At 34.9% G+C, this 23,231-nt stretch overlaps 1 protein-coding gene across 1 annotated transcript in view; it reads right to left on the bottom strand.

The window, feature by feature from the left end:
• Positions 1–23,231, bottom strand: part of man1a1 (mannosidase, alpha, class 1A, member 1) — a 132,837-nt gene that overhangs the window by 32,438 nt on the left and 77,168 nt on the right. The window contains exon 5 of the mRNA XM_067384301.1: positions 11,834–11,928. Within this exon, the coding sequence (XP_067240402.1) occupies positions 11,834–11,928 (95 nt within the window). The remainder of the gene's footprint in view (positions 1–11,833; positions 11,929–23,231) is intronic.

Genomic DNA, 23,231 nt, shown 5'->3' with positions numbered 1-23,231 from the left:
GGGACTTTTGCAAAGTTCAGTGCCCGGTTGCATAAAGCACCTTAAGTTTTTCCCTTAAGTATGACACTTAAGGCGTGATTTCCCCTTAACTAAGGGAATGACTTAAGGGTGTTGCATATAATCTCTTAAACTGTTCACTTAGGTAAGGGAAACCGCCGTGTTTCACGACAGCATCCCAGGTTTTGCCATTATAAAATTCTACTGTTGCCATGGACACATTATTTGTTAATACATATCGTGGTAAGTTTTCACAGAAAACAACATAAGATGGATAAGGAAAACAAAAAAGAAAACCAAATATGAAAGAGAACGACCAGACGAGAAACTCAAATTGATAGTTTACTCAAAATTGAGATTTCTGTCCATTTTTGTCCATTTATTAAAAAACATCCAAATGATTACGGCTGTGTCGGAAGCTCAAACGTTCGCGCTTCCGTTGACCATATAAGATATGTGCTACATATGTGATCTCATCAATGTTTATGTGAATAAACCGCTAAAGTACAATTTGTTTATCATATAAAGCGGTCGATCATGTCTCGTTAGAAGACTTGGATTGAACCTGCTCACTCCGTGTAACACTTAAGGTTAGGAAAACTTCACCTTATATTATACTTAGGGAAATGACGGTTAAGGGGCTTTATGCAACACTTACTTTTTTTTAAGGGATTACTTAAGTGAAAAATACATACTTAAGGGAAATTCTTAGGGTTTATGATGTTTCACCTAAAGAAACCCTTAAGTAATACTTAACGGTTATTTTCTGCAACACCCTTAAGTTTAAGGGAAACATAAGGGCGATTCTTAAGGGAAAATTACACTTAAGGTGCTTTCTGCAACTTTTGGCGGTGGGACATGCTGATTAGTGGATTCCACGCAGCATTTTTTAAAAGTGTGTTGCAGTGGGTGCAGTAAGAGTTGTTTGCGCTTCAAATCAATAATGGAGTTTAAAAAATATGACTGATGGACCAATGACAAGGTTCAGGCTTTATTAAGCTTATATGTGCAGGACGAAATCCAGCAGTTTGTACTAGTGGAGGTTATTATAAAGATATTATAAAGCTATTAACAGTGTTGGGGGAAGTTACTTTTGAAAGCAATACATTACTTTAGTTACTTTTTTTTTTTTTTAAGTAATGCCTTACGTTACTTTTGCATTACTTTTTCTCATCTGGGCTGGGCTGTTTGTATTGTTGTCAGATTACCTGAAATAAATTTATTTTTGAAAGTGTCTAAAGTACTTTGTCCGACACCAATCATGCGTTTCAGAATTGTTGCAGTACTACATATATTTCGGTTTTTCTGAGCATGTTTGCACATATGTTTTATTATCACACATTAGTTTGGCAGACTCTGCCCCTAAGGGCAAGAGCGCTCCTAAGCAAATGTTAGTGTAGAGCCCTGAGCTGTGCCAAACCAATTTGTTTTTCATTACACAGATGATTAAAGCATGTAACACAAATGTAAGAAAATTAAGGGAAAAGGGATACCAGACAACTAAAATAACATACAGGCTCTTTACTGTACTTCTCTTGTGATATTCCATAAGTATGGTGGCAGAATACACACACACACACACACACACAGTTTCTTATTGCAAAGAACAGCTGGGCTAAATAAATAAGTAAATATATAAATAAATAAATGGACATAATATCTGTAACATGACACTGTAATGCAAAATGTCCTTGACTTTTTTTTTTTTTTAGGTTTTAGAAATGAGCTTGATTAGTCTACACACCTCTCCAAATATGTCACTGTCTTAAAAAGGTATAGTTCTTCCCCAGCTGTCTCTCTATGTAGGCCTATGTCCCAGCAGTAGGACACTTAGTAATGAGCAGTAAGGGATACATAACAAATTATCTGCCAGAGCTCTGAGAAAATACCATTAGCCTGAATAATTAACTACTGCTGGAGTGAAATACGAACTCCACCGAATGAACCAAAGCTCATGTATCCTCAGGCTGCTACAGAAGTTAGCCTTTATGTTTGACATCAGACCAGAGTCTCACAATGACATTCTCCATCTCTCTCATTCACAACCGAACATTTCATTTATGTAGGCCAGAGGCCACATATGAATGCTATACATTACAGAGATCTATAAAGCTGTCGTACCCCACAAAACAGTGATATTGATCAGACAGGATGCAATATGCTTAACTTTGCAGACAATACAACAGCAGAGCCGTATATGTAACTGTTTTGACTGCTGCAACAGAAAAAATGCCTCTGAAATTAGGCTAATCGCATCACGCACATATTCCTAACAGCCCAAGTCTTCTGAATTGATTACCCAGCTAGAGTTTAAGTACCCGGGGCATGGTGGCGACTCGGCCGTTTGTCATAATAAAATGGAGATTAGTAAAAAAACGTTTATACCATTCTTTACTCCATGACATCTGCTTAATGTAAAGCTCAATTAAACCGTAGAACAATTTTCTGTCGATTTTATTTCTTTGGGGAAGAGAGGAGAGTCCTAAAAAAGGATCAAACGGAGCTGTGGCTCTCAGAGGAGGGAGAGAGGAGTGTAATGTCTCATTATTATCGGACTTCTCGCTTTCTACTTCTGTTTTTTTTTTTTTTTTGGCATGACCAGAAGAAATGGCCTCATCAATCCTTCTCAGAAGCATCCATCAGGCATAAATATGCCTGTTATGTAACCCCTACGTATGCCCGTAATAGATGAGTAACTGAAATAAATGTGAACAATTGTAAAATACCATTTAGAGGACATCAATTATCTGGAGAGGAAAATGATGGCAGAAAAGCACACAGCATGTGGCCTATTCAAAACGTCGTTATGAAGCTTACGTTTCCAACCAACACTGAACATCTCAGCGAGGTGCAATCGTCAAGCAGTTACTGTCTTGCCTTTTTATGAGCCGAATACATTATGTGAAAGGCACATTTACCCACCTCAATAGAAAATTAGTCTTGATTCACACTCGATAACTTTCTTGAGTGTTTCTTATTCAAGCGTGTATGTTTGTTCCGTCGGTGTGACTCACTGCTGCATGTACAAATACATCATCGCCATCAGGGGGAAATAGATTTTCCTTTTATTTTAAAGAAAAAGTGACTGGTGGTTGCCTGTGCAAATTTTGACATGATGAGGGGGATGGAGGGGAGGGGGATGGAGCATATAAAAATACCAAAATAAAAATACTATTTAAAACATCAACAAGTAAAACGCAGTCCAGAAATGGACTTTAATGCTCCCGTTGAGCGTCCTCAATCCATGCAACGCTTTTCAGAAAGTCGCTTTAAATCTATTTCAAAATGACACATACACATACATAACACACTGTTTCTGCTCAAAACTCACTCTACTGTGATCTAATGCAGATATTGTATTTAATAAACTGATGCATAAATGTATTATGAGACAGAACGTAGAAGTTTACCATCACTGTGATGTGGAAAATATGATCACGCAATACTGACTGATAGATCGGCAGAGAATTGTCTTACTGCGAGTCATTAAGAAAATTTAATCCAAATCTGCGCATTTTGGACTAAAAGTTTGTATGTTGTGTAGCGAACCATTGTGATAAAAAATAAATGGGAGTAAACACGATTGAACAGGTTTGTGTCTCGTTATTCTATTCAAAATATCAGTATCTTCCGATTGATAAATATAGTCTGTCTGTCTCTCTCTCAGTCTCTCTCTCTATATATATAGCTCCGCTGTTTTGTTTTTTTTTCCCAATGGGGAAAAAAAAACATTTTAAAACATCCCGTCTGTTTTTTTTTTCACAAATCGCACCCCGTTCATAATTACAGTTATGTGTCCGACATTGTAGAGAGTGATACATAAAACGCATTACCATTCTGATACGTCGACTAGTATCGACTATAATTCACTCTTCCACTTCTTCTGAATCAGTTTGTGCTTCAAAAATATATGGCTGAATTAAACCAGTATTTCAACTTGCCATTGTGTAGCATTTACTACAGTTGGATCAGGTATTCTGAGCTCATGTGATTGAGTGGAGGTGTATAAATTAATGTAACTCTACACCCTTGCTTCATTTATATGCAAGCTATTTTAAGGCATGAAAGGCATGAAATTTTCACATGAAAAAAAAACAAAAATGTTTAAATATGTCATTTTGGTAATCAAAGATGATTTTTAAGGGATAAAATTGACTAAAGAGGGACTTATTTAATTGGTTATTTAAAGGATTTCATCATTTACTGGGTGAAAAATTGCACAGCCGAAAGTGGTACTACCCTGTAAAGAATACTCACTTGTTTAATCTCTTTACAGTCTCTCTGAAATAAACCATTGGTTTCTGCATAAAAACGTACAAATTGCTCTCAACAGGTGATATGACATCTGACAATGATTGCCTTGAAATGTATTGTTCTGTTGAATTTGTACATTTTTACAAGTGCCACATTGATGGCAGTGGTTAGGAAATTAAAAAAACCTCACAGAGAATTATCATGCTGACTGTTCAATATGAGAGAATAAATGTAAAAACACTTAAATCTCAATTTAAAATATAAAATTATTAATTAATTAATTAAAAAAAATAATATTTAATTTGAGACCAATTTAAATGTCAGGGAAACCTGGCATCCAGTCACTGTGTGAATTCCCCTTAATACCCTGAGGTATGAGTCATTTTAATTGTGATGTTTTGTTTGCAGGCACCACTAATTAGGATGGATGTCACAGCCTTGTTGCCGTGGTGAACAACTTCCATTTGTAACATGGAGCATGGTAACATGTTTTAAAAAAAAAAAAAAAAAAACTTATTCCAGCTCTTTGGCATGAGTAAAGTATTTAAAAAAAAGAGGGTATAACTAGAATTAGATGCCCAGAGGTTAAAAGCATGGACTTAACCAGCTTGTATTCAATGACTTCACTCTTCTCTTGACCATGCAGCATACAGGACTCTTCAGTTTATTTGAAGCGAAGGAGGTTAAACAGAATTAAAGTAATGTCAGACAGGTGGCATGGTAAATTTGATTTTGGAATCCTTTATCTGCCTTTCAAGCTCTCATAAAAAGCACCAGGATGGACTGCAGAAGAGAGATAAGCTGTGGAAAAAATGACCATGAAAAATATTTCACTGAGCAGAGGACATTGAAAAACTCTTCAGCAACAGGGGTCAACAGTCACATGTACACATGACAAGATGGACTGACGACAGAAAGGGTAAAAGAGGAGGATGTGCAGGAAAGCAGACAAATTTCTCTTCATACCGCAGAGCGAAGAGACGGAAGAAAAAGTAAAAATAGAGAAATGCTTCAGGCTGCTTGACTTTAACCAAGGGGAACATAGAAAAAACACGTATTGAAGGACTTATGTTTATGCATGAGGGGAAACTTTACCCTGTTGAATAGTTAAAGAGCAAATTTGCTGGAATTCATGTCTGCAGGAGGAACCGTATGAGGGCAGGTACTGGATGATGGCTTGAGCGTTTGACACACTTCAGGAGCTTAAAGAGCTGGATGTCCTTGGTAGGAAGTCCAGATGAAGACCGTAGGGATGATCTAATGCAACATGCGCCATAAAACTGTCCAAACCATTCTAACAATCTTTCAAAGTGGAAAAGGGAACAAAGGGAACAGCTGCATCAAAAACCAAGAAGCAAATAATGACACTTTTACTGCTGGTTTAATTTCAAACATGCTGAGAGTCACATCATCGAACAGTTATATCAACAAATGCTTCATGAGTTTCTAAGCAGCACTAAATGTTAAAATTTCGTTTTTATGTGACAATTAGAGATGAAACATTATGGCCGTTCACACTGTGTGGATGTTACGCTCATGTGTGCAAAGACAAGCACAAGCCGATGGTGTGAAGGGAAAGTCATCCACAGAGACCCTCAGTCTTGCTCCAGCCAAATCTGGGTCAAGGTTGTCTGTAAAATTAGGCCTCTTCTGTCTTTTCTCGCCTTCAATTTTCTGCCTGGAACACTGGGGACTCGCAGCAGACAGACGGCATAATAATAAAGCCCACATAAGTCAAACAAATTCAAATTTCTGTTGGCTTGAGGCTGGTTGCTACTGCAAGTGGGTCAATACTCACACTGGCGGGTGCATAAAGTTATCTGACATCTGTCCAAACGTACTGTGTTTTAATTTAGATTTGAGCTGTTTATCACCTCTTCCTAATAAGCGGGTTTCATAACTACTCTGCATCATTTCGCGCTCTTCGATGAGATCTCTAGATTTGCTTAATTAAACAGATTCAGAAGAGAACATGAATTCATAGCACTGAAACTGTCTATTGCCGTGATTCATGCTCAGATTAGACACTGAATATGATTATGATCTCCTCTCCAGAGCTTTCAACACGCAAGAACACAAGGCTAAATCAAGGATGATAGCACCGCCAAGGACCCCTCAGAACAACCAACAGCTCGTCACTGAGTGTTTAAAAGCCCCAGCTACCCAATGTTTCACCTCTTTATGACTGAGGTTTCCAACTATCTTGAATTGGGTATCATTAGTGACTATGCTAGCATTTCCATACTGGACACTGCAAATACATAAATGTACTTCACAAGTACACAAACTTTGTTTTGATCGAAACAAAAACCCAAAATTAAAGCTTATGTAGAGGAGTTTGGGGTCCAGATAAAAAAAAAAAAAAAAAAAAAAGTTTGTTTTGAAGACTAGTAAATGTAGATGTGTAGATGTGCTTCTGTTTCTTTTGTTTGTTTGTTTTTTAGCAAATTTGGAGAAACACCAAATATGTATAAAATTAGGGTTGGGCTGATAGAGGATGCCATCGTCCATCGCCGATGCTGACAGACATCATGATGTTGAGCCGGCATCGTAATTTCAATTGATTCGAATTAAACCACTGATTTTCAAATGTCTCAGGATTGTTTGTGGTAATGATATTTCAGCGCTATACCGTCTAGTAGTTTTATCTAAAGCCAAACACACTTCATTCAAGCCCTTCTAGCTCCAGTTCTCTTTCTCTAGACGTGTGCCGCTTTAACACGCGTGTCCATTGGCGCAGCATTCCAATTAATTAAATCCCCCCACCCCAATGTCATTGTCCATCACCATGTTTCACTGTAGACATCGTCTGATGCCAATTTGGTACTGTAGACATTGCCCAACCCTAATAAAGACTTGTGAAAATTAAACTGAAACATTTATATATTGTTTTATGTATAAAATATAATTATAAATACACACACACACACACAGACGGGTCATTGACATGACGTGCATATTTTTATGTCCCAGTGCATTATTTCCTTTCAAAATAATTGAAAATGGATAAATTCATGACATACAATTTATTCTATAAAACATATTTAGTTTTAATTCATTTTTAGTACATTTTACTAAAAAAAAAAAAAAAATTAAAGGTTTTTAATAAAAAAAAAAAAACATTTTTGAAGCTTTATTTGTCAATGTCCCATATATGATTAGAAATATATCTTACATAAATTTACATGATTGAAAATTTAAATACAAATTTTATTATATATTTATGTATATAAATTGCAATGTAATTTATGTGTATAATAAAATATTAAAATTATATATGTATATATATATGTATATAATATATACATATACATATACATATACATATACATATACATATACATATACATATACATATACATACATATACATACATATACACATATACACATATATACATACATATACACATATATACATATATACATATATACATATATACATATATACATATATACATATATACATATATACATATACATATATACATATATACATATATATATATATATATATATATATATATATATATATATGTATATATGTATATATATATGTATATATGTATATATATATATATATATATATAATTTATTTATTTTATTATACACATAAATTACATTGCAATTTATATACATTATATATAATAATAATAAAATTTGTATTTAAATTTTCAATAATGTACATTTATGTAAGATATATTTCTATATATCTAAGTGAGGATAGCAAAATAAAGTAAACTGTGACATATTATACTCAAAACTTCTTCATACAGTGGACTAACAGTAACAATTATAAAAATTTGGATTAACCAAAAATTAACCAAAACAATTAACCAAAAATTATTCAGACACTTTGACCTGTTATCTGACATAATTAAGATTATTTTTTCTGACACAGTTTAACTCTGAGATCTTGTCATTTTATTACCATTTTTTAAAACAAGTCGGTGTTCAAATTCCATGTGTAAGTATATAAATCGGCTCCAGTCGAAGGAAACAATCGGTATGTGTGTTCAGTTCAGTCTTAGAAAACAGCTAATCGTTAGGTGTGTCCCCGGCTTAACCCCTCTCTCTGTCCCCTCTTATGTCTTGTCATATCCAGCCATTAAAAGCCCATAAAAATCGGAAAATCCTTTCACAAAATAAAACCTTGCCTTTCTTTGAAATGCCTTTAACTGTGAACATTTTACGAAGATGCATTAGGATACCTCTGCACATTAGATGAATACACTTACATTAGCACACACAGCCTGAAAAGGGTCTGTGACACGAATTGCAGACGTACCACGGCACCACAGGTGCCTCAAGCCAAAGCAAACAATAGTGTGGAAACGAACAGCATTAGCGATGTGGACTAACGATGTAGGTGACCCACATGGAGGGAGGAAAGCGCCTTCGCTAGAGGTGATAGGAGCACTTGTGCTAAGTGCAGATATGGTGGAAAGCTATATTTACTGACAGGAACTGAAAACCATTTGTCCTGTAGATGTGTTATTAGCTGCTCCTTGTTATAAAATGGTAAATGCTCGGCCGCTCCATTTAGAGCATTTGTCAGAGCACTTCACTCTAGTTCTACAGCAGTTTAAACAAGGAAACACACCCTGGATACTTAAGCTAATAGGAAAAGCTTTGATAAACACTGAAGTATGTTTCTGTTCTCTGCCATGTGCCGCCCACTCATTTTACATTGTCCTCGCCAGCGGTGCCCGACTGCAAAAAGACAAGTGTTAGGTAGTATGTCAGTAGAGGGATAACTCGTCCAGTCAAATTCTCTGCCAGACCGTCTTTCTCAGAACTCTGCAGTGACTTCCTGCTACGATTGAGCTCAGACATCCATCACAGACCAGGACACCTGGGAGCTCTGAGCTTCATTACTGGTGTATGAAACAGGGGTGGGCGGTATGACCAAATCATTTATATTATGTAATTTTATACCTTACGGTCATGATCTATCGAAATGTTGTAGGAATGGAAAGTGATGGATGTGAACCATACGAGAAGATTTATAATGAACAATAATTCCGGCATTAGTACAAATGCTTAATGTTATATATTTCAAATACAACTCAAACTGAATTCTTATTGGATGAGCTACATCTGAAGCTGCTAAAAAATATAGGAAACATACACACAACCGTGACGCACATCTCTTGAATATATGACGCACATGTATTAATGTGGGAACTGCAAATGACTAAACACCTTGTCTTAATTTTGCAAACTGATCTGCTGTGGTACTGTGTAAATAAATAATTCATTACTCAAAAACAAAAATCATTACTCAGACATTGACTGCCACATGGTAAACTCTACACATAGTACAAACGGATACACATGTCTGCCTTTAAAAGTACTCATGACCAAAACCTCACATATACTGCCAAAGCCGGTCTTTTGATTATGGAATAACATGGATGAATAACATACGCATTTATTACTACAGCACCATGTCTGAATTAGACTCGTTATAATCTATTTAATGGATATACACTACCATTCAAAAGTTTGGGATTGGTAAGATTTTTAATATTTTTAAAAGAAGATTTGTCTGCTCACCAAGATTGCATTTATTTAATTAAAAATACAGTAAAAACAGTAATATTGTAAAATATTATTACAATTTAAAATAACTGTTTTCTATTGGAATCTAATATAAAATGTAATTTATTTCTGTGTTGGAAAAGCTGAATTTTCAGCATCATTACTTCAGTCTTCAGTGTCACATGATCCTTCAGAAATCATTTTAATATTTGCTGCTTAAGAAACATTTATTATTATTATTATCAATGTTAAAAACAGTTTTTTTCCTTGATGAATAGAAAGTTCAAAAGAACAGCATTTATCTGAAATACAAAGCTTTTGTAACATTTTATACTACCGTTCAAAAGTTTGGGGTCAGTAAGAATTTTTATTATTATTATTATTTTTTTTAGAAGAATTAAAAAAAAAACTTTTTTTTTTCCAGCAAGGATGCATTAAATCAATCAAAAGTGACAGTAAAGACATTTAAAATGTAACAATAGATTACATTTCAAATAAACACTGCTCGTTTGAACTTTCTATTCATCAAAGAATCCTGAAAAAAAAAAAAAATTGTACACAAATATTTTGTACATCTGTGCACAATAAATGTTTCTTGAGCAGCAAATCAGCATATTAAAATTATTTCTTAAGGATCATGTCGCACTGAAGACTGGGGTAATGATGCTGAAAATTCAGCTTTGACATCACAAGAATTAGTTACATTTTCAAACAGAAAACAGTTATTTTAAATTGTAATAATATTTCACAATATTAACGATTTTACTGTATTTTTAATTAAATAAATGCAGCCTTGGTGAGCAGACGAAACTTCTTTATAAAACAATAATCCCGATCCCAAACTTTTGAACGGTAGTATAGGTCTTAAAGGAACATGTTTTTGTTACGTTATGTGATGTTGTTATGTTTTGTTATGTGAATAAATACTAGATGAAAAACATAAACTTCAACGAAAATTAGACATGTTGGAACTAACTGAAATAAAATAAGTATTAAAAATGACTAAAATGTTTAAAAATAAACAATAATTTATAACACTGAAAAATACTTTAAAAGTATGCAAATAATAGTATCCAATATATGACGCAGATAACCATAATAATACATGACATGTCATAATAATGACGTAATATATGATGTAGCTAACCATAAAGTACTTTTTACAAGGAAGAAAGAAAAAAAATAAAAAGACAAAAACTCTACCGACTGGTAACCAGATATTAACCCAACAAGAAAATTAGTCCCACAACTAGAAAAATTATTTAAACACATTAAAAAGCCGCATATTTCTGCTTTTAAAGCCTCAGAGTTCCATTGAAAATGCTTTGAATAGAAATTATTTTCTGTGGTGACTGACTACATATTGCAACAGAACATTAATTTTAAGGATCTTAATTAATGGATCTGTATCTTATTTAACACTCCATATATTATTTGACGATTCTGAGACCTAGCTAGCTGAAACAAAATTACAAAACAGGTATAACAGCATAAAAACGACTGGCAACAAAGAAAGCATCATTCACAAGCAGTTCACACAGAACATGTTTTCCATTCCAATGCGCTACCTTTTCATTGTTTTTCTACGCAAACACGTGCTAGATGGACTTGTATGACCTCTGCGCTCACGTCTTGCGTCTTTTGCATGACACAGCGTTCTAAAAACGTGGCACTCAAGTAAAAATCAGTTCAACTTTTAAAAAAAAGCATCTCGTGACTTAGCATTTATCCCAATTGCACTGCGCGCGTCATGTTTTTTCAAAGCAAAAACACATTCTGTGTGAACGAGCCCTTTTAGTTACTCAGAAAATCGCTCCTGCAGAAAGTGGTTTCTGCAACAAAATAATCCCACCAGACTGTTTATTCATTATCATATCTTGGAGAACCGGGTGCACAGGTGACAGAGCCGCTGCTGGGTTTGAGGATTCACATCCAGTGCTTGTGAGTTAATAAGACATGCAGTGGAGAGATCTGACCTGCTTGGCTGAAGAAAGCCTCAGGAGTTCATGCAGAAATGTGTTTGTTTGTGCATCACTGACCTCTTTAGGTTGAGGAGAGCCCAAGGAATGCCAGTCGGGGTCTTAAAAGCTGGCAACAGCTTCTCTCCTAGTTCAACAGCTTTCTTCCTGAACACCTGAAGTGAAAGACAGACACAAACAGGTTAGTCTAACCTCATCTGTAAACAGCAACAGCAGAGCTGTGTAACCTCTGGCTGCCCCTGCCTTCCCATAAACTCACCATATTTATTTTATCAGTCATATTTGCATGATACACAGAGTCAGCTGACAGAAAGAGAGGCATTGATATTCTACCGAGGGCAGGATACAGGAGACGGCTGATAACAGCAGATAAGACGAGGGCACGCAGCCCGCTGTAAACCCGCTGCCTGCCTGTCATCTTCTGTCTGCTACCTGGCCCTTCATTCTACTCCTCTGACATTTCGAACCATCAGGGGCTGCTACGAATCCCTCGACCAGCAAATATGCTGCATATCTCTCAGCTGCTGAGATGGTATCGCTCTGAGCCAAAGCGGACTGATCTGGCTTTAATGGTTTTATCCAGAAATTAGTCTTTTGAAATTGATGGGCCATATTCAATACTCAGTCAAAATATTCAGCACAGACACCCTGAATTAAAAAAATAAAAAAAACCCACAGTAGACATTCATTTTCCATAAAAATTAAGCAGCAGAACTGTTTTCAACATTGATAATAATAAGAAATGTTTCTTGAGCATCAAATTAGCATATTAGAATGATTTCTGAAGGATCATGTGACACTGAAGACAGAGTAATGATGCTGAAAATTCAGCTTTGCCATAACAGGAATAAATAATATTTTAAAATATATTCCAATACAAAAATAGTTATTTTAAATTGCAATAATATTATTTCACAATATTACTGTTTTTTTTTTTGTTTTTTTTGTAGTTTTGATCCCAACCCCAAACTTTTCAATGGTAGTGCACATATTTAAATAAAATATATTTAAATAAAAATAAACAAATTATTTATTTATTGAAATAAACTGCTTATTGCTTTTATTTTTACATATTTTTTTGCTATGTCGTGACACTAATATGATTAGCTATGTGTCAAACATACACAACAAACATACTTTAACAATTGCATATGGTACGAAAAATTACCAATTTATTTATGTTCCTTAACTAATTTTTACCACAATACTATTACAAATGTCACAATTTTAATAAAACCTTTAAAAAAAATGTTAACAAGCAAGACAACATTATATTTACATTAAATCAGCATAATTTGTCAACAAATATTTGATCCGTCTCAGTAATACTTAAGTTTTAATGATTTATTTTCACTGATCCGTGCCTTAAGATCCACTTATAAAAGTTAGTCAAGGTTTCTTGCATCAAAAAGTTAGTTTTGCATTCTTTTCGACCTTCTTTCTGACTCCTATTATTAAACAAGCTATATTTTGCAACTGCACCTTTCAGATTTTTATATTTAAATGACCAGCTTTCCATGATATGTCCCATTTAAGCAAATATTTATGGTATTTGGTATTGGAGTTTAGCTCTTTTAGTGGGTTACTTGGCGAAGGATGCGGATGTGTGTCAAGAGAGCTGGATTTACTCGGCCCTCCTGTAATTCATCCTGTGAGTCAGAAAGCCCACAAAGCAAAGGTCCCGTGAGCACGACCAGATCGCTGCGTGAGAGCCTTTCACAACACGAGAGAGGGGAGGCGGCACAAACAGAATTAAACTGCCATCCAATGACTTGTCAAAATTTATTGGGCAATAAAAGCACTGCACTAGTGTGAAGCAAGTAAAACAAGAATAATCATACTGTTGGGACGTTACAGAGTCAGAATCATATCTAAACTGATCATAAACCCCACTACAGCTCTAAACGAGGACGTCTTTACCTCCATTCGGTATGCATATCAAGGATGAGGTCGACACCTCAAAGCGTTTCCCCCAGCGCCTCAACGGCCTAGATGAAGTGTGTGTGCTCGCCCTTGCTTCTTCAAACACAAGGTGAGCTGTTATCCTGTCCATGTGAATTCACTTAGCAGGTTGTCTGGTTGGATGTCGCCAACAGGCCCACCACCTTCGCCACGTCCAATGCTTTTAGGCAGGTTTTAAAAGAACGTTTGGAAGTGAGCCTTGAACTGTCACGTACAGCACGCATCCTTTTTATTCTAAATAACTGGAAATAGAAACAGCCAGAATCTCCGTCAAAACTGCTGCTTTCGAGTTATTAGCGGCTGGCGGCTTTAGTGCTTATATTGCGCTGTGTTATGTAGCTTGTTTCATGATTGGATAATGCACCGATTTAAACAGTGTTGTAGGAACATTGCTCAGAGATTTATTATTATTATACATAAATAAATGCCCATATATTTAGCTAACTGGTAGGCATTATCACCTCACTTTCAATAATTCAATACAACTTTGACAACTTATTTATGTATTTATTATTATAGTTTTACATTTAGCTTAATATTTAATAAAATTTACTATTCATGTTTAGCATTTCTTTATTTAACTAATTAAAATAATTTAATGGAAGTACTAAATATTTTTAAATATAATAATAATAATAATAATAATAATAATAATAATACTTAGTTCTGTCTTAGCTTTTCACAAAAAAAAAAAAAAATCTCCATAACAATAACAATAATCATTACTATTATTTTATTATTGTTATTATTATTATTATTGTTGTTATTATTATTATTATTATTATTATTATTATTATTACGAATCTAATTATTTTTAAAATACAATTTTATTTACTATTTTTATTTATTTTTATATTAGTTTTATTTAAATTTAGCTTAATATTTAATAAAATTTACTATTTCTGTTTAGCATTTTTTCATTTATTAAATGGAAGTACTAAATATTACAAAAAAAATAATAATAATAATAATAATAATAATAATAAAAATAATAATAATAATTTGTTCGGTCTTAGCTTTTCACACAAAATAATCTACATAACAACAACAGCAACAACAACAATAATAATAATACTTAGTTCTGTCTTAGCTTTTCACAAAAAAAAAAAAAAAAAAATCTCCATAACAATAACAATAATCATTACTATTATTTTATTATTATTACGAATCTAATTATTTTTAAACACAATTTGATTTACTATTTTTATTTATTTTTATATTAGTTTTATTAAAATTTAGCTTAATATTTAATAAAATTTACTATTTCTGTTTAGCATTTTTTCATTTATTAAATGGAAGTACTAAATATTATTAAATATTATTATTATTATTAATTTGTTCGGTCTTAGCTTTTCACACAAAATAATCTACATAACAGCAACAACAGCAACAACAACAGCAACAACAACAGCAACAACAACAACAATAATAATAATTATTTATTATTATTATTATTATTATTATTATTACTACTGGTTTTTAAATGTTTTACTATTTATTATTTTTATTTATTTATATATTTGTTTTATTTATATTTAGCTTAGTCATATTTAATAAAATGTACTATTTCTGTTTAGCATTTATTTATTTATTTAGCTAAATAAAATTATTTAAATGGACGTACTAAATATTATTTAATAACAACAATAATAATAATAATAATAATAATAATAATAATAATAATAATAATAATAATAATTTGTTCTGTCTTAGCTTTTCACACAAAATAATCTACATAATAACAACAATAACAATAATAATAATAATAATTATTATTATTATTATTACTTTTTAAATGTTGTACTATTTATTATTTTTATTTATTTATATATTTGTTTTATTTATATTTAGCTTAGTAATATTTAATAAAATGTACTATTTCTGTTTAGCATTTCTTTATTTAGCTAAACAAAAGTACTATGCAAGTACGAAATACTACCACAACCACCACCACTACTACCACTACCACTACTATAATAATAATAATAATAATAATAATAATAATAATAATAATAATAATAACAACAATAATAATAATAATAATAATAATAATGTTATTATTATTATTATTATTATTATTATTATTATTATTTTGATTATATATTGTAAAAAGTAATGCTGGGGAGAAGTAAAACAAGGTTAAGCAGACTCATAACTTGAAGGTTGCTCAAAAATATCCGGTCCTGTGCCACTTCAAGGTGTAAGTGCGAGTGCGTATGAGCATGTGAGAGACACAAAGCAACTGCTGGTCAGGTGCTAGACATCCACTAAATAAGATAAAATTGCCTTGTCAGTAGATGGTGACTAGAGAACCTCATGAGCCTTTACCTATATTACTTTTAGGACTACAGGGACTGGAGCACACAGCTGCATTGAGCCAACTGACCCTTTCAAAGCCCTCCAAAACCTGCATTGCTCACCCAGAGATCACTCCGATCCAGGTTTGGAGACGAGCGTTCAGAAAGGTTCAAGAAAAAGCAATGAAAGTGAAGCCCTAAAGCTCAAGACAGCTTTGACAAAGACTGACGTTGACACCACCGTGAGGACCACAGCTCACGCGAAGGGAGCATAGAAAGCGTATTGTGGAGGAATGAAAATATGGCTAAAATAAAAGCAAAGGTGCTGCATGCAAATTTGATTTAATTTCAACTTCAAATCAGGTCACACAACTGAAGGTCTTTTGAAAAATTCTAATCAAGTCTATCATTAACTTTAGGATAGCTTTGCACAAACAATATTGCTTTGAGACGAATGTACTATTCCAGAAACCTTTATTATTACAAAACGAAAGTGAAGTTTCGATATTTCATTAAACAGAGTGAATTTTCCACACAGATAGTTTTGGAAACCAGATTTAGGTCTAAAAGATTAATTGCTGTGAAAGAAAATCTATTAACAGATCAATCCAAGGTAAACCGGGCAGTCAAAACAAGGACAGCATTACTAAATGAAAATCCCAGAAGCCATAGCCCAGTTGAATGCCATTTACTGAATTAAAAGTATTTTAAATACATTTTTAATACATATGTCATTCATCTTTTGTGGGGGGAATCTGAGAGATTTCTGTCCCTCTATTGACAGCTACATAACCACTATGACGCTTTAAAAAGTTCAAAAAGAGATCAATCAGCTCCTTAGTTCATTATTCAGGGCACTGATCAGGGAGTCGGCCACATTAATTTACACGATATACTGATACACGACCTAGGAAGCTAGGGAGCTGATTGAGACGCAGGGATAGTTTGTAGGGGTCTTCCTCATCTACTTCCTCTTTGTCGTCTTGGTATCACACTGTGCTAGGCAAGACGTTTTGTGCTTGAGCGCCACCAAGTCGTGTTTTACTGTAACTTCAGCAGCTCCATGCACGTGAATAAATGCGCCAATCTCATTGGTCTGCCAGTTTTTAACGCGGCTTGTCAAACCAGAAAAACGAACCAGAGGCGTTTTTTTAAAAGCATGCTAACAAGAGTATACACATATTTTTCATACATTTTAAATCAAAACTAAGGGGAAAATGTATGATGTGAGTGAATAAAAACAAGCTTCTCGTTCTCTGCAAACTTGTGCTACATGGCATGAAATGTTGATTTTCAGTAAGGTCTGAAATGAAGAACTACACTTGATATCTTTCAGGCCTATCCACATGTAGAGAGACAGAACAGTCATACATTAATAATTAAAAGCTCTTAATTAATTGAAACAAGACTAAGAAGCTTAAAAAGCAGAAGCAAAAGAGTTGTTTGACACTGTACTACCGTGCTAAATGGCTGTCACTTCTGACATAGCAGAAAGCATCATTTGAGATCACTTAGGTTCTGGTACAGTAGATCATGTCATAAAGCGAGCAGGAGACACTTCTGAAAGTAGCACCTGAAAGCAATTACTCTGAACATTTCAACATATTAATCTTAAGTCAGCAGAGTGAGGCAGCTCCAGCCCATGAGGCTCAGCCTTTAGCTCCAACAGTGTATATGCAACAGCAAGACAGATGATGGGAAAATATGACCAGAGAAAAAGGGTGTTTAGAGCCAAAATAAAGGACACTATTAAACCCACAGGAACTTGTGCCACCGTCATCTCATTAGTGACCATCAGCTCATGACAGTTTGAACCCGGTACAAGTAAAAGATGCTGTGTCATTTAAGCGATAAATCATGGCTTCTACTTATGCTCTTAAAAGATCAAGTCATACTACTGATGAGAAGCAGATGAAGCTGAGCAGATACACAAATCACTGGTCAGGAAATTAGCAAGAATTGCAAAAATATTGTACATAAATTAACTTTTAACACAGAATAGCCTTCCTCAACTTGCAGAGAGCTTCTTACAGGAAGAAAAACAGTCAGTGTTGTTCTACTCAATGCTAATTGCTTCAAACAATTCATGAGTAGTTGAAAAACATCTCCCAGTTCATTCAAGTTTAATGTGAGACCAAATAGGGTTCAAATCTGGACTATGACCAGGCCAAAACACGAGGCTGATTGACTTCTCCAGCCACTTCTTGGTTGTCTTTGTGAAATGGGCAGGAGCATTGTCTTGTTGAAAAATAACATCTGATCATTCCTCTTTAGATAACTTCTCATTTGTGGAAGCAAGTCATTCTGCTGCACTCCAAAAAATTAAGTGACTTCACAGTGAAGTAGCTCACCAATACCAGCAGCTAAAAAGGCTCCCCACACAGTGATACCTCTTCTTCCATGCATCACGGTGCTAGAGATGCATTTATTATTATATTTCTCACCAGATTTTTGAAGACAATCTGGTGCAACTTAGGGCTGGACGATTACCTGAGTTCAGACTGCACGATTTTCAAAGCAGTCGGGTCAATGTTCTTTTCACACTTCATGACTATCTTGGCCAGCATTCAGTCGCTGCTGTGTTCAAACTGCCCGATGGATCGGCGACAGAAGGTTTCACACTGCATGACTTTTACAATAGGAAGAATCGCAGACAACTCTGTCTGGCACGCAAACTACGTTTCACAACCAAACACAAGCGAGATGTGACAAGGAAACAATGCGATATCACGCGTGCAAGACCGGAGTTGTTATTATTATTAAAAACAGTAGCCCGCAAGAAGCTTGCAATACGAATTGCCTGTGTGCTGATTTGCAGCGAAAACAAGAAAAAGAAAAGAAGAATATGGTGGAGGAATTGGTTGGGGAGACTGTGGATTGTGTGTTCTGCAACGAGAGTTGGAGGTAAATAAATAACTTTTCAATGTGCTGCTGTTGCGGATGGTCAAGCAAATGTTTGTGTTTTGTTTCTGTTTGATATAATTGTAATGTTTATCTGAAACGAAGCCATGCTTGCTGATATTGTGGTCTATAACTCCTCCCCGAACTTCACGCTGCTCTGTATCTTGCTCTCTTATTGGCTGTCGGTCATTGCTGATGTAGTTTTCAGTCAGAACACTTTTTACACAGCAGGATTTTGAATCGCCGACGGGTCCAGATATTAAGCACGCCAAATATCTCACGGGTGTCGGCGACTCATCGGCGATTCTCTCAGATCGCATCTTTGCTCATTAGGGCTGGGCGATATATCGAATGCTTTTGTCACGCGCATTTCGTCAGTAAAGCCGGTTCCCTGATTACCGCTAAATCGCCATCACCTGCTTTCAAATGGAGCGGCATTTAATAGACAGAGCCGTAGTTCACTGACAAGCCACGCAATATCACGTTCAATATCGATATGAATCACTGCGTGATTGTCACTCGCGTGAACGAGCAACGATTTGCCTGTGATTTTGGGCATTTGTCGGCGATTTCTCAAAATCTGTCGCCGAGCCAAAATCGGGGCTAAAATCGTGCAGTCTGAACTCGGCTTTAATCGAAAAGTAATCAAAACTGAAATTCAGAACCTCTAACCGACATAATTTTCACATGTTGGTTATTTAGTTTTTTTTAATCCTGTTAATACTTCTCACTTAAAAACATACTACCGTGTGTGTGTCGCCCCATCTAGTCAACACGCAGGTGAATGCAGAGTCAACACACAGAGATGCGCACAAGCGGTGAGCCTTGCATCTTCACTAAACTTGTTTTAAGGTTTGTCAGTTTAGACATTCAAGCAATTTAGATGATCGCATGTGTATTACTATATCGAGCAACCATGTTTGCATTGTGGCACGAACAATCATACAAACAGTAGCTGCACAAAACGTGATTTGACACTAAAGTAGCTTAGAAACTCAAAAGTTAAGTAACTATTTACGACCCACAGCTTCACAATAAATAGAGACGGTATGACTAATTCACACACGCAATCGCTCTCATTACGTACTGGTACTGTGCTAATTTATCTTTATTTGATTTACAATGAGCAGAAATCTGTAAGAAATGTTACTTTGTGACAAGTGAGCTTTTATGTCAGATCCCTCTTTCAAAAGGGAAAAATATCCCACCTTTAATAGTCAAGCAAATTTACAGAACAAACCTTATAAGTGAACTATGAGGGGGGAAAAAAACAAACATACAAAAAACAAAATAATCGCTCATTAATCGTAATCGAGGTAAAATGTTCAATTAATCAAGGTTTTGATTTTAGGTCATAATCGTCCAGCCCTAATGCATGCAATGTTTCACTGTCATTCATCACACCCCACACAAATTCCCATATTCTGGCAAAAATTTCAATATGTCTTTTTAATGTTTTTCTCAGACAGCAATGGCTTTTTAAGTAGTGCATTTGCTTAAATGTTGCTAATTTCCTGACCAACAATTTGTGGTTAAGACAATTCAAAGCTTAGTTTTAAGACATTTTGAAAATGTGTATACAGTATACAGTCAAAAGCACTTGGCAGAAGCCACCAAAATTTGCTTTGCAAAGTAAATAAAATTGACAGACAGATGTAATATCCTGTTCTGTTACAAATATAATAGGAAAAAAAAAAAATCACCCAGCTAATCTCCTTTTGTCATATATAAAATATATGTACTAGCAATATCTGCCATCAGCCACTTTGTTCTCCAAATGTTGCCAAAGGCTTTTCTCGGTCAACTACACTCTAAAAAATGCTGGGTTAAAAACAACCCAGCAATTGGGTTGTTTTAAACCAGCGGTAGGGTTAAATGTTTGCCCAACCTGCTGGGTGGTTTTATTTAACTCAACTATTGTTTAAAAATTACTGTATTGCTTAATTAAAATTAACCCAAAGTATGTTGGAAATGAACATTTATTAATGTTCAGTGAATAATTATTAAACAATAAACCTTTATTAAATTGCTTATTAATAAATTTATATTAATAAACTATTAAACTATTAAATTTATATTAATAAAATATTAAAGCTTATTAATAAACATTCACCTTTTTTGTCTATTATTGTTGTCTCTAATTGCATCTGGTTTTTAATTTCCCAACTATTTTGGGTTCATTTTAAGCTAGCCATATAGCAATTTTTAAACAATAGTTGGTTTAAATAAAACTACCCAGCAGGTTGGGCGAACATTTAACCCAACCGCTGGGTTAAAACAACCCAATCGCTGGGTTTGTCCATTTTCAACCCAACTTGGGTTGTTTTTAACCCAGCATTTTTTAGAGTGTACTAGTCAATTCTAGCGCATTTCTAACTGTTCTGACGGGCAGTTACAACAAAATCTTGCAGGGAACTGTTTTTAATCAAACTATGTGGTCTGGGAGCTTCCTTTATGAGCATGTCTTTAGGGAAAACATCATAAAAGTGATGTATTCAAGATATCTACAGAGAGAAGAAGACTGCACTAAATGAATAATGAAACCTGTGATATTTCCCCAAGGTTGGATTCAGAAACCTGAGTTCAAGAGCGATCTCTCATACGAACGCAGTCAGTAAATTACACCTAGAGCTCCAGCCAAAGGCTGCTTTGCGCCGGCTTCCCTTTGGCCGCAATACAAGACGTGCTGTAATAACGGAGCAGCCTGCTCACATCTGGTTTGTGTAGTAGTACAATCCAGACGCATAACACACAGATCTCTAACTGATGTCTCTCAAACATCTTTGAATGAGTCTAAAGCTCGTTTCACACTGTACACGAAAACAGCATGTATTTATCTTAGCACCAATATGAACTGATTACAGTATTTAACAGCTAGATTTCTATTTTACAGGTCATGCATATCTGTGCATTTTTCAGAATGAAAAGTTAAATTTTTATGGACACAAGTTGAAAATTATAACTGTCATGAAAAGAAATGTCTTCAAATTAGAGATGCAGCACCACTCAAAAGTTTGAGGTCATTTTTTAATACTATATAAGCAAGGACTCATTGAATTGATCAAAAGTACTCACTTTATTTTCTAAACACGCCTACTGTTCTGTTACGCAGTAGAAACACTGTGATTCACGCCGTTGCTTTACTTAGCACTGCTTGTGTGTGTTTCTGTGGCCTAAAACTCACCTTTTCCCAACCTTATTCAGTCTGATAAAGAACAACAGAGATCTGCAGACATAATTGTGCTTCTGCTGGCTGGTGCGTTTCTCTGTAATTAATTAATTCTGCATTAATACCAGAGTTTGTCTGCCAGATGTGTACAGCAGTGTGAAAGACAGCTGAGGAGTAATTGATTCCTCTAAGGCTGAGCAGGCATCTTTTTAATAGGACAGATATACGGTAACATGGGGCCATTGTGCTTATAATACAACGGGGATGAATGGGCGGCAAGGCAGAATGGAAGCAGAATTTATCAGCGGCGGATCCTGTTGCAGCTCTTTTCAATAGGACACTAAAGTCTCTGTGTTCAGACACACCGAGTCGGCCTTGACATTGTGACACGTCATATGAAAGATGTAGAGGGGAAAATTTCTACTTGCAACAAAAAATACAAGCTTAACAATACCAGTACACTAAAATGTGCTAGAAAACTCATCCCTGTGATGGTCTGCACCAATATTTAGTTGTCAAGGGCATGTCTGGAAATGATAAACAGTGTAGTCATACCATAGCCATTCAGATGAAAATGAGGGGCTGGTTGAAACGACGAGATTGATGGCATGAGATGACAGGGACGAGAGATAGATGGAGAACAGGCTTTCAGCATTGTGATGAAATGGGCCACAGGGACACACCTGTGCTCACTGATAAAGCAGAACTAGTGAGAACGTGGAGCCATATTGACCCTGAACGTCATCTTTCACCATATCAAAGGAAGAGCAGGAAGCACTGGTGTGATTTCACAGACTACTGCCAAACTAAAGAGAAAGGCTGTCAAGTTCCAGTACTTTGGCACAAAATCCATACGAAAATAATATTGGCAGTACATGTTTCAGTGTCTAGAGGCTGTCTGACCACAAAATCGCCATTGCCAAACACTTGCATATGTATTTGCATGGTTGAAATTAATCTTGGTCAAATTATGACGATTTCACAATCTCTTCCTGTAAACACAGTCAGTTATGTCTAAAGGGAATATAAATAGGCAGGACCAAAAATTTAAAGTTAAAATCTATATATTGCATTTTAAATGCAGCCAAATAGATGTTTTTATTTTGTCATTTTTCTCCATTATTATCAG

This window comes from Chanodichthys erythropterus, chromosome 4 (genome assembly GCF_024489055.1).
Source record: "Chanodichthys erythropterus isolate Z2021 chromosome 4, ASM2448905v1, whole genome shotgun sequence".
NCBI lineage: Eukaryota > Metazoa > Chordata > Actinopteri > Cypriniformes > Xenocyprididae > Chanodichthys > Chanodichthys erythropterus.
The sequence above is the reverse complement of the archived record's forward strand: the minus strand, read 5'-3'. Positions and strand labels throughout refer to the sequence as shown.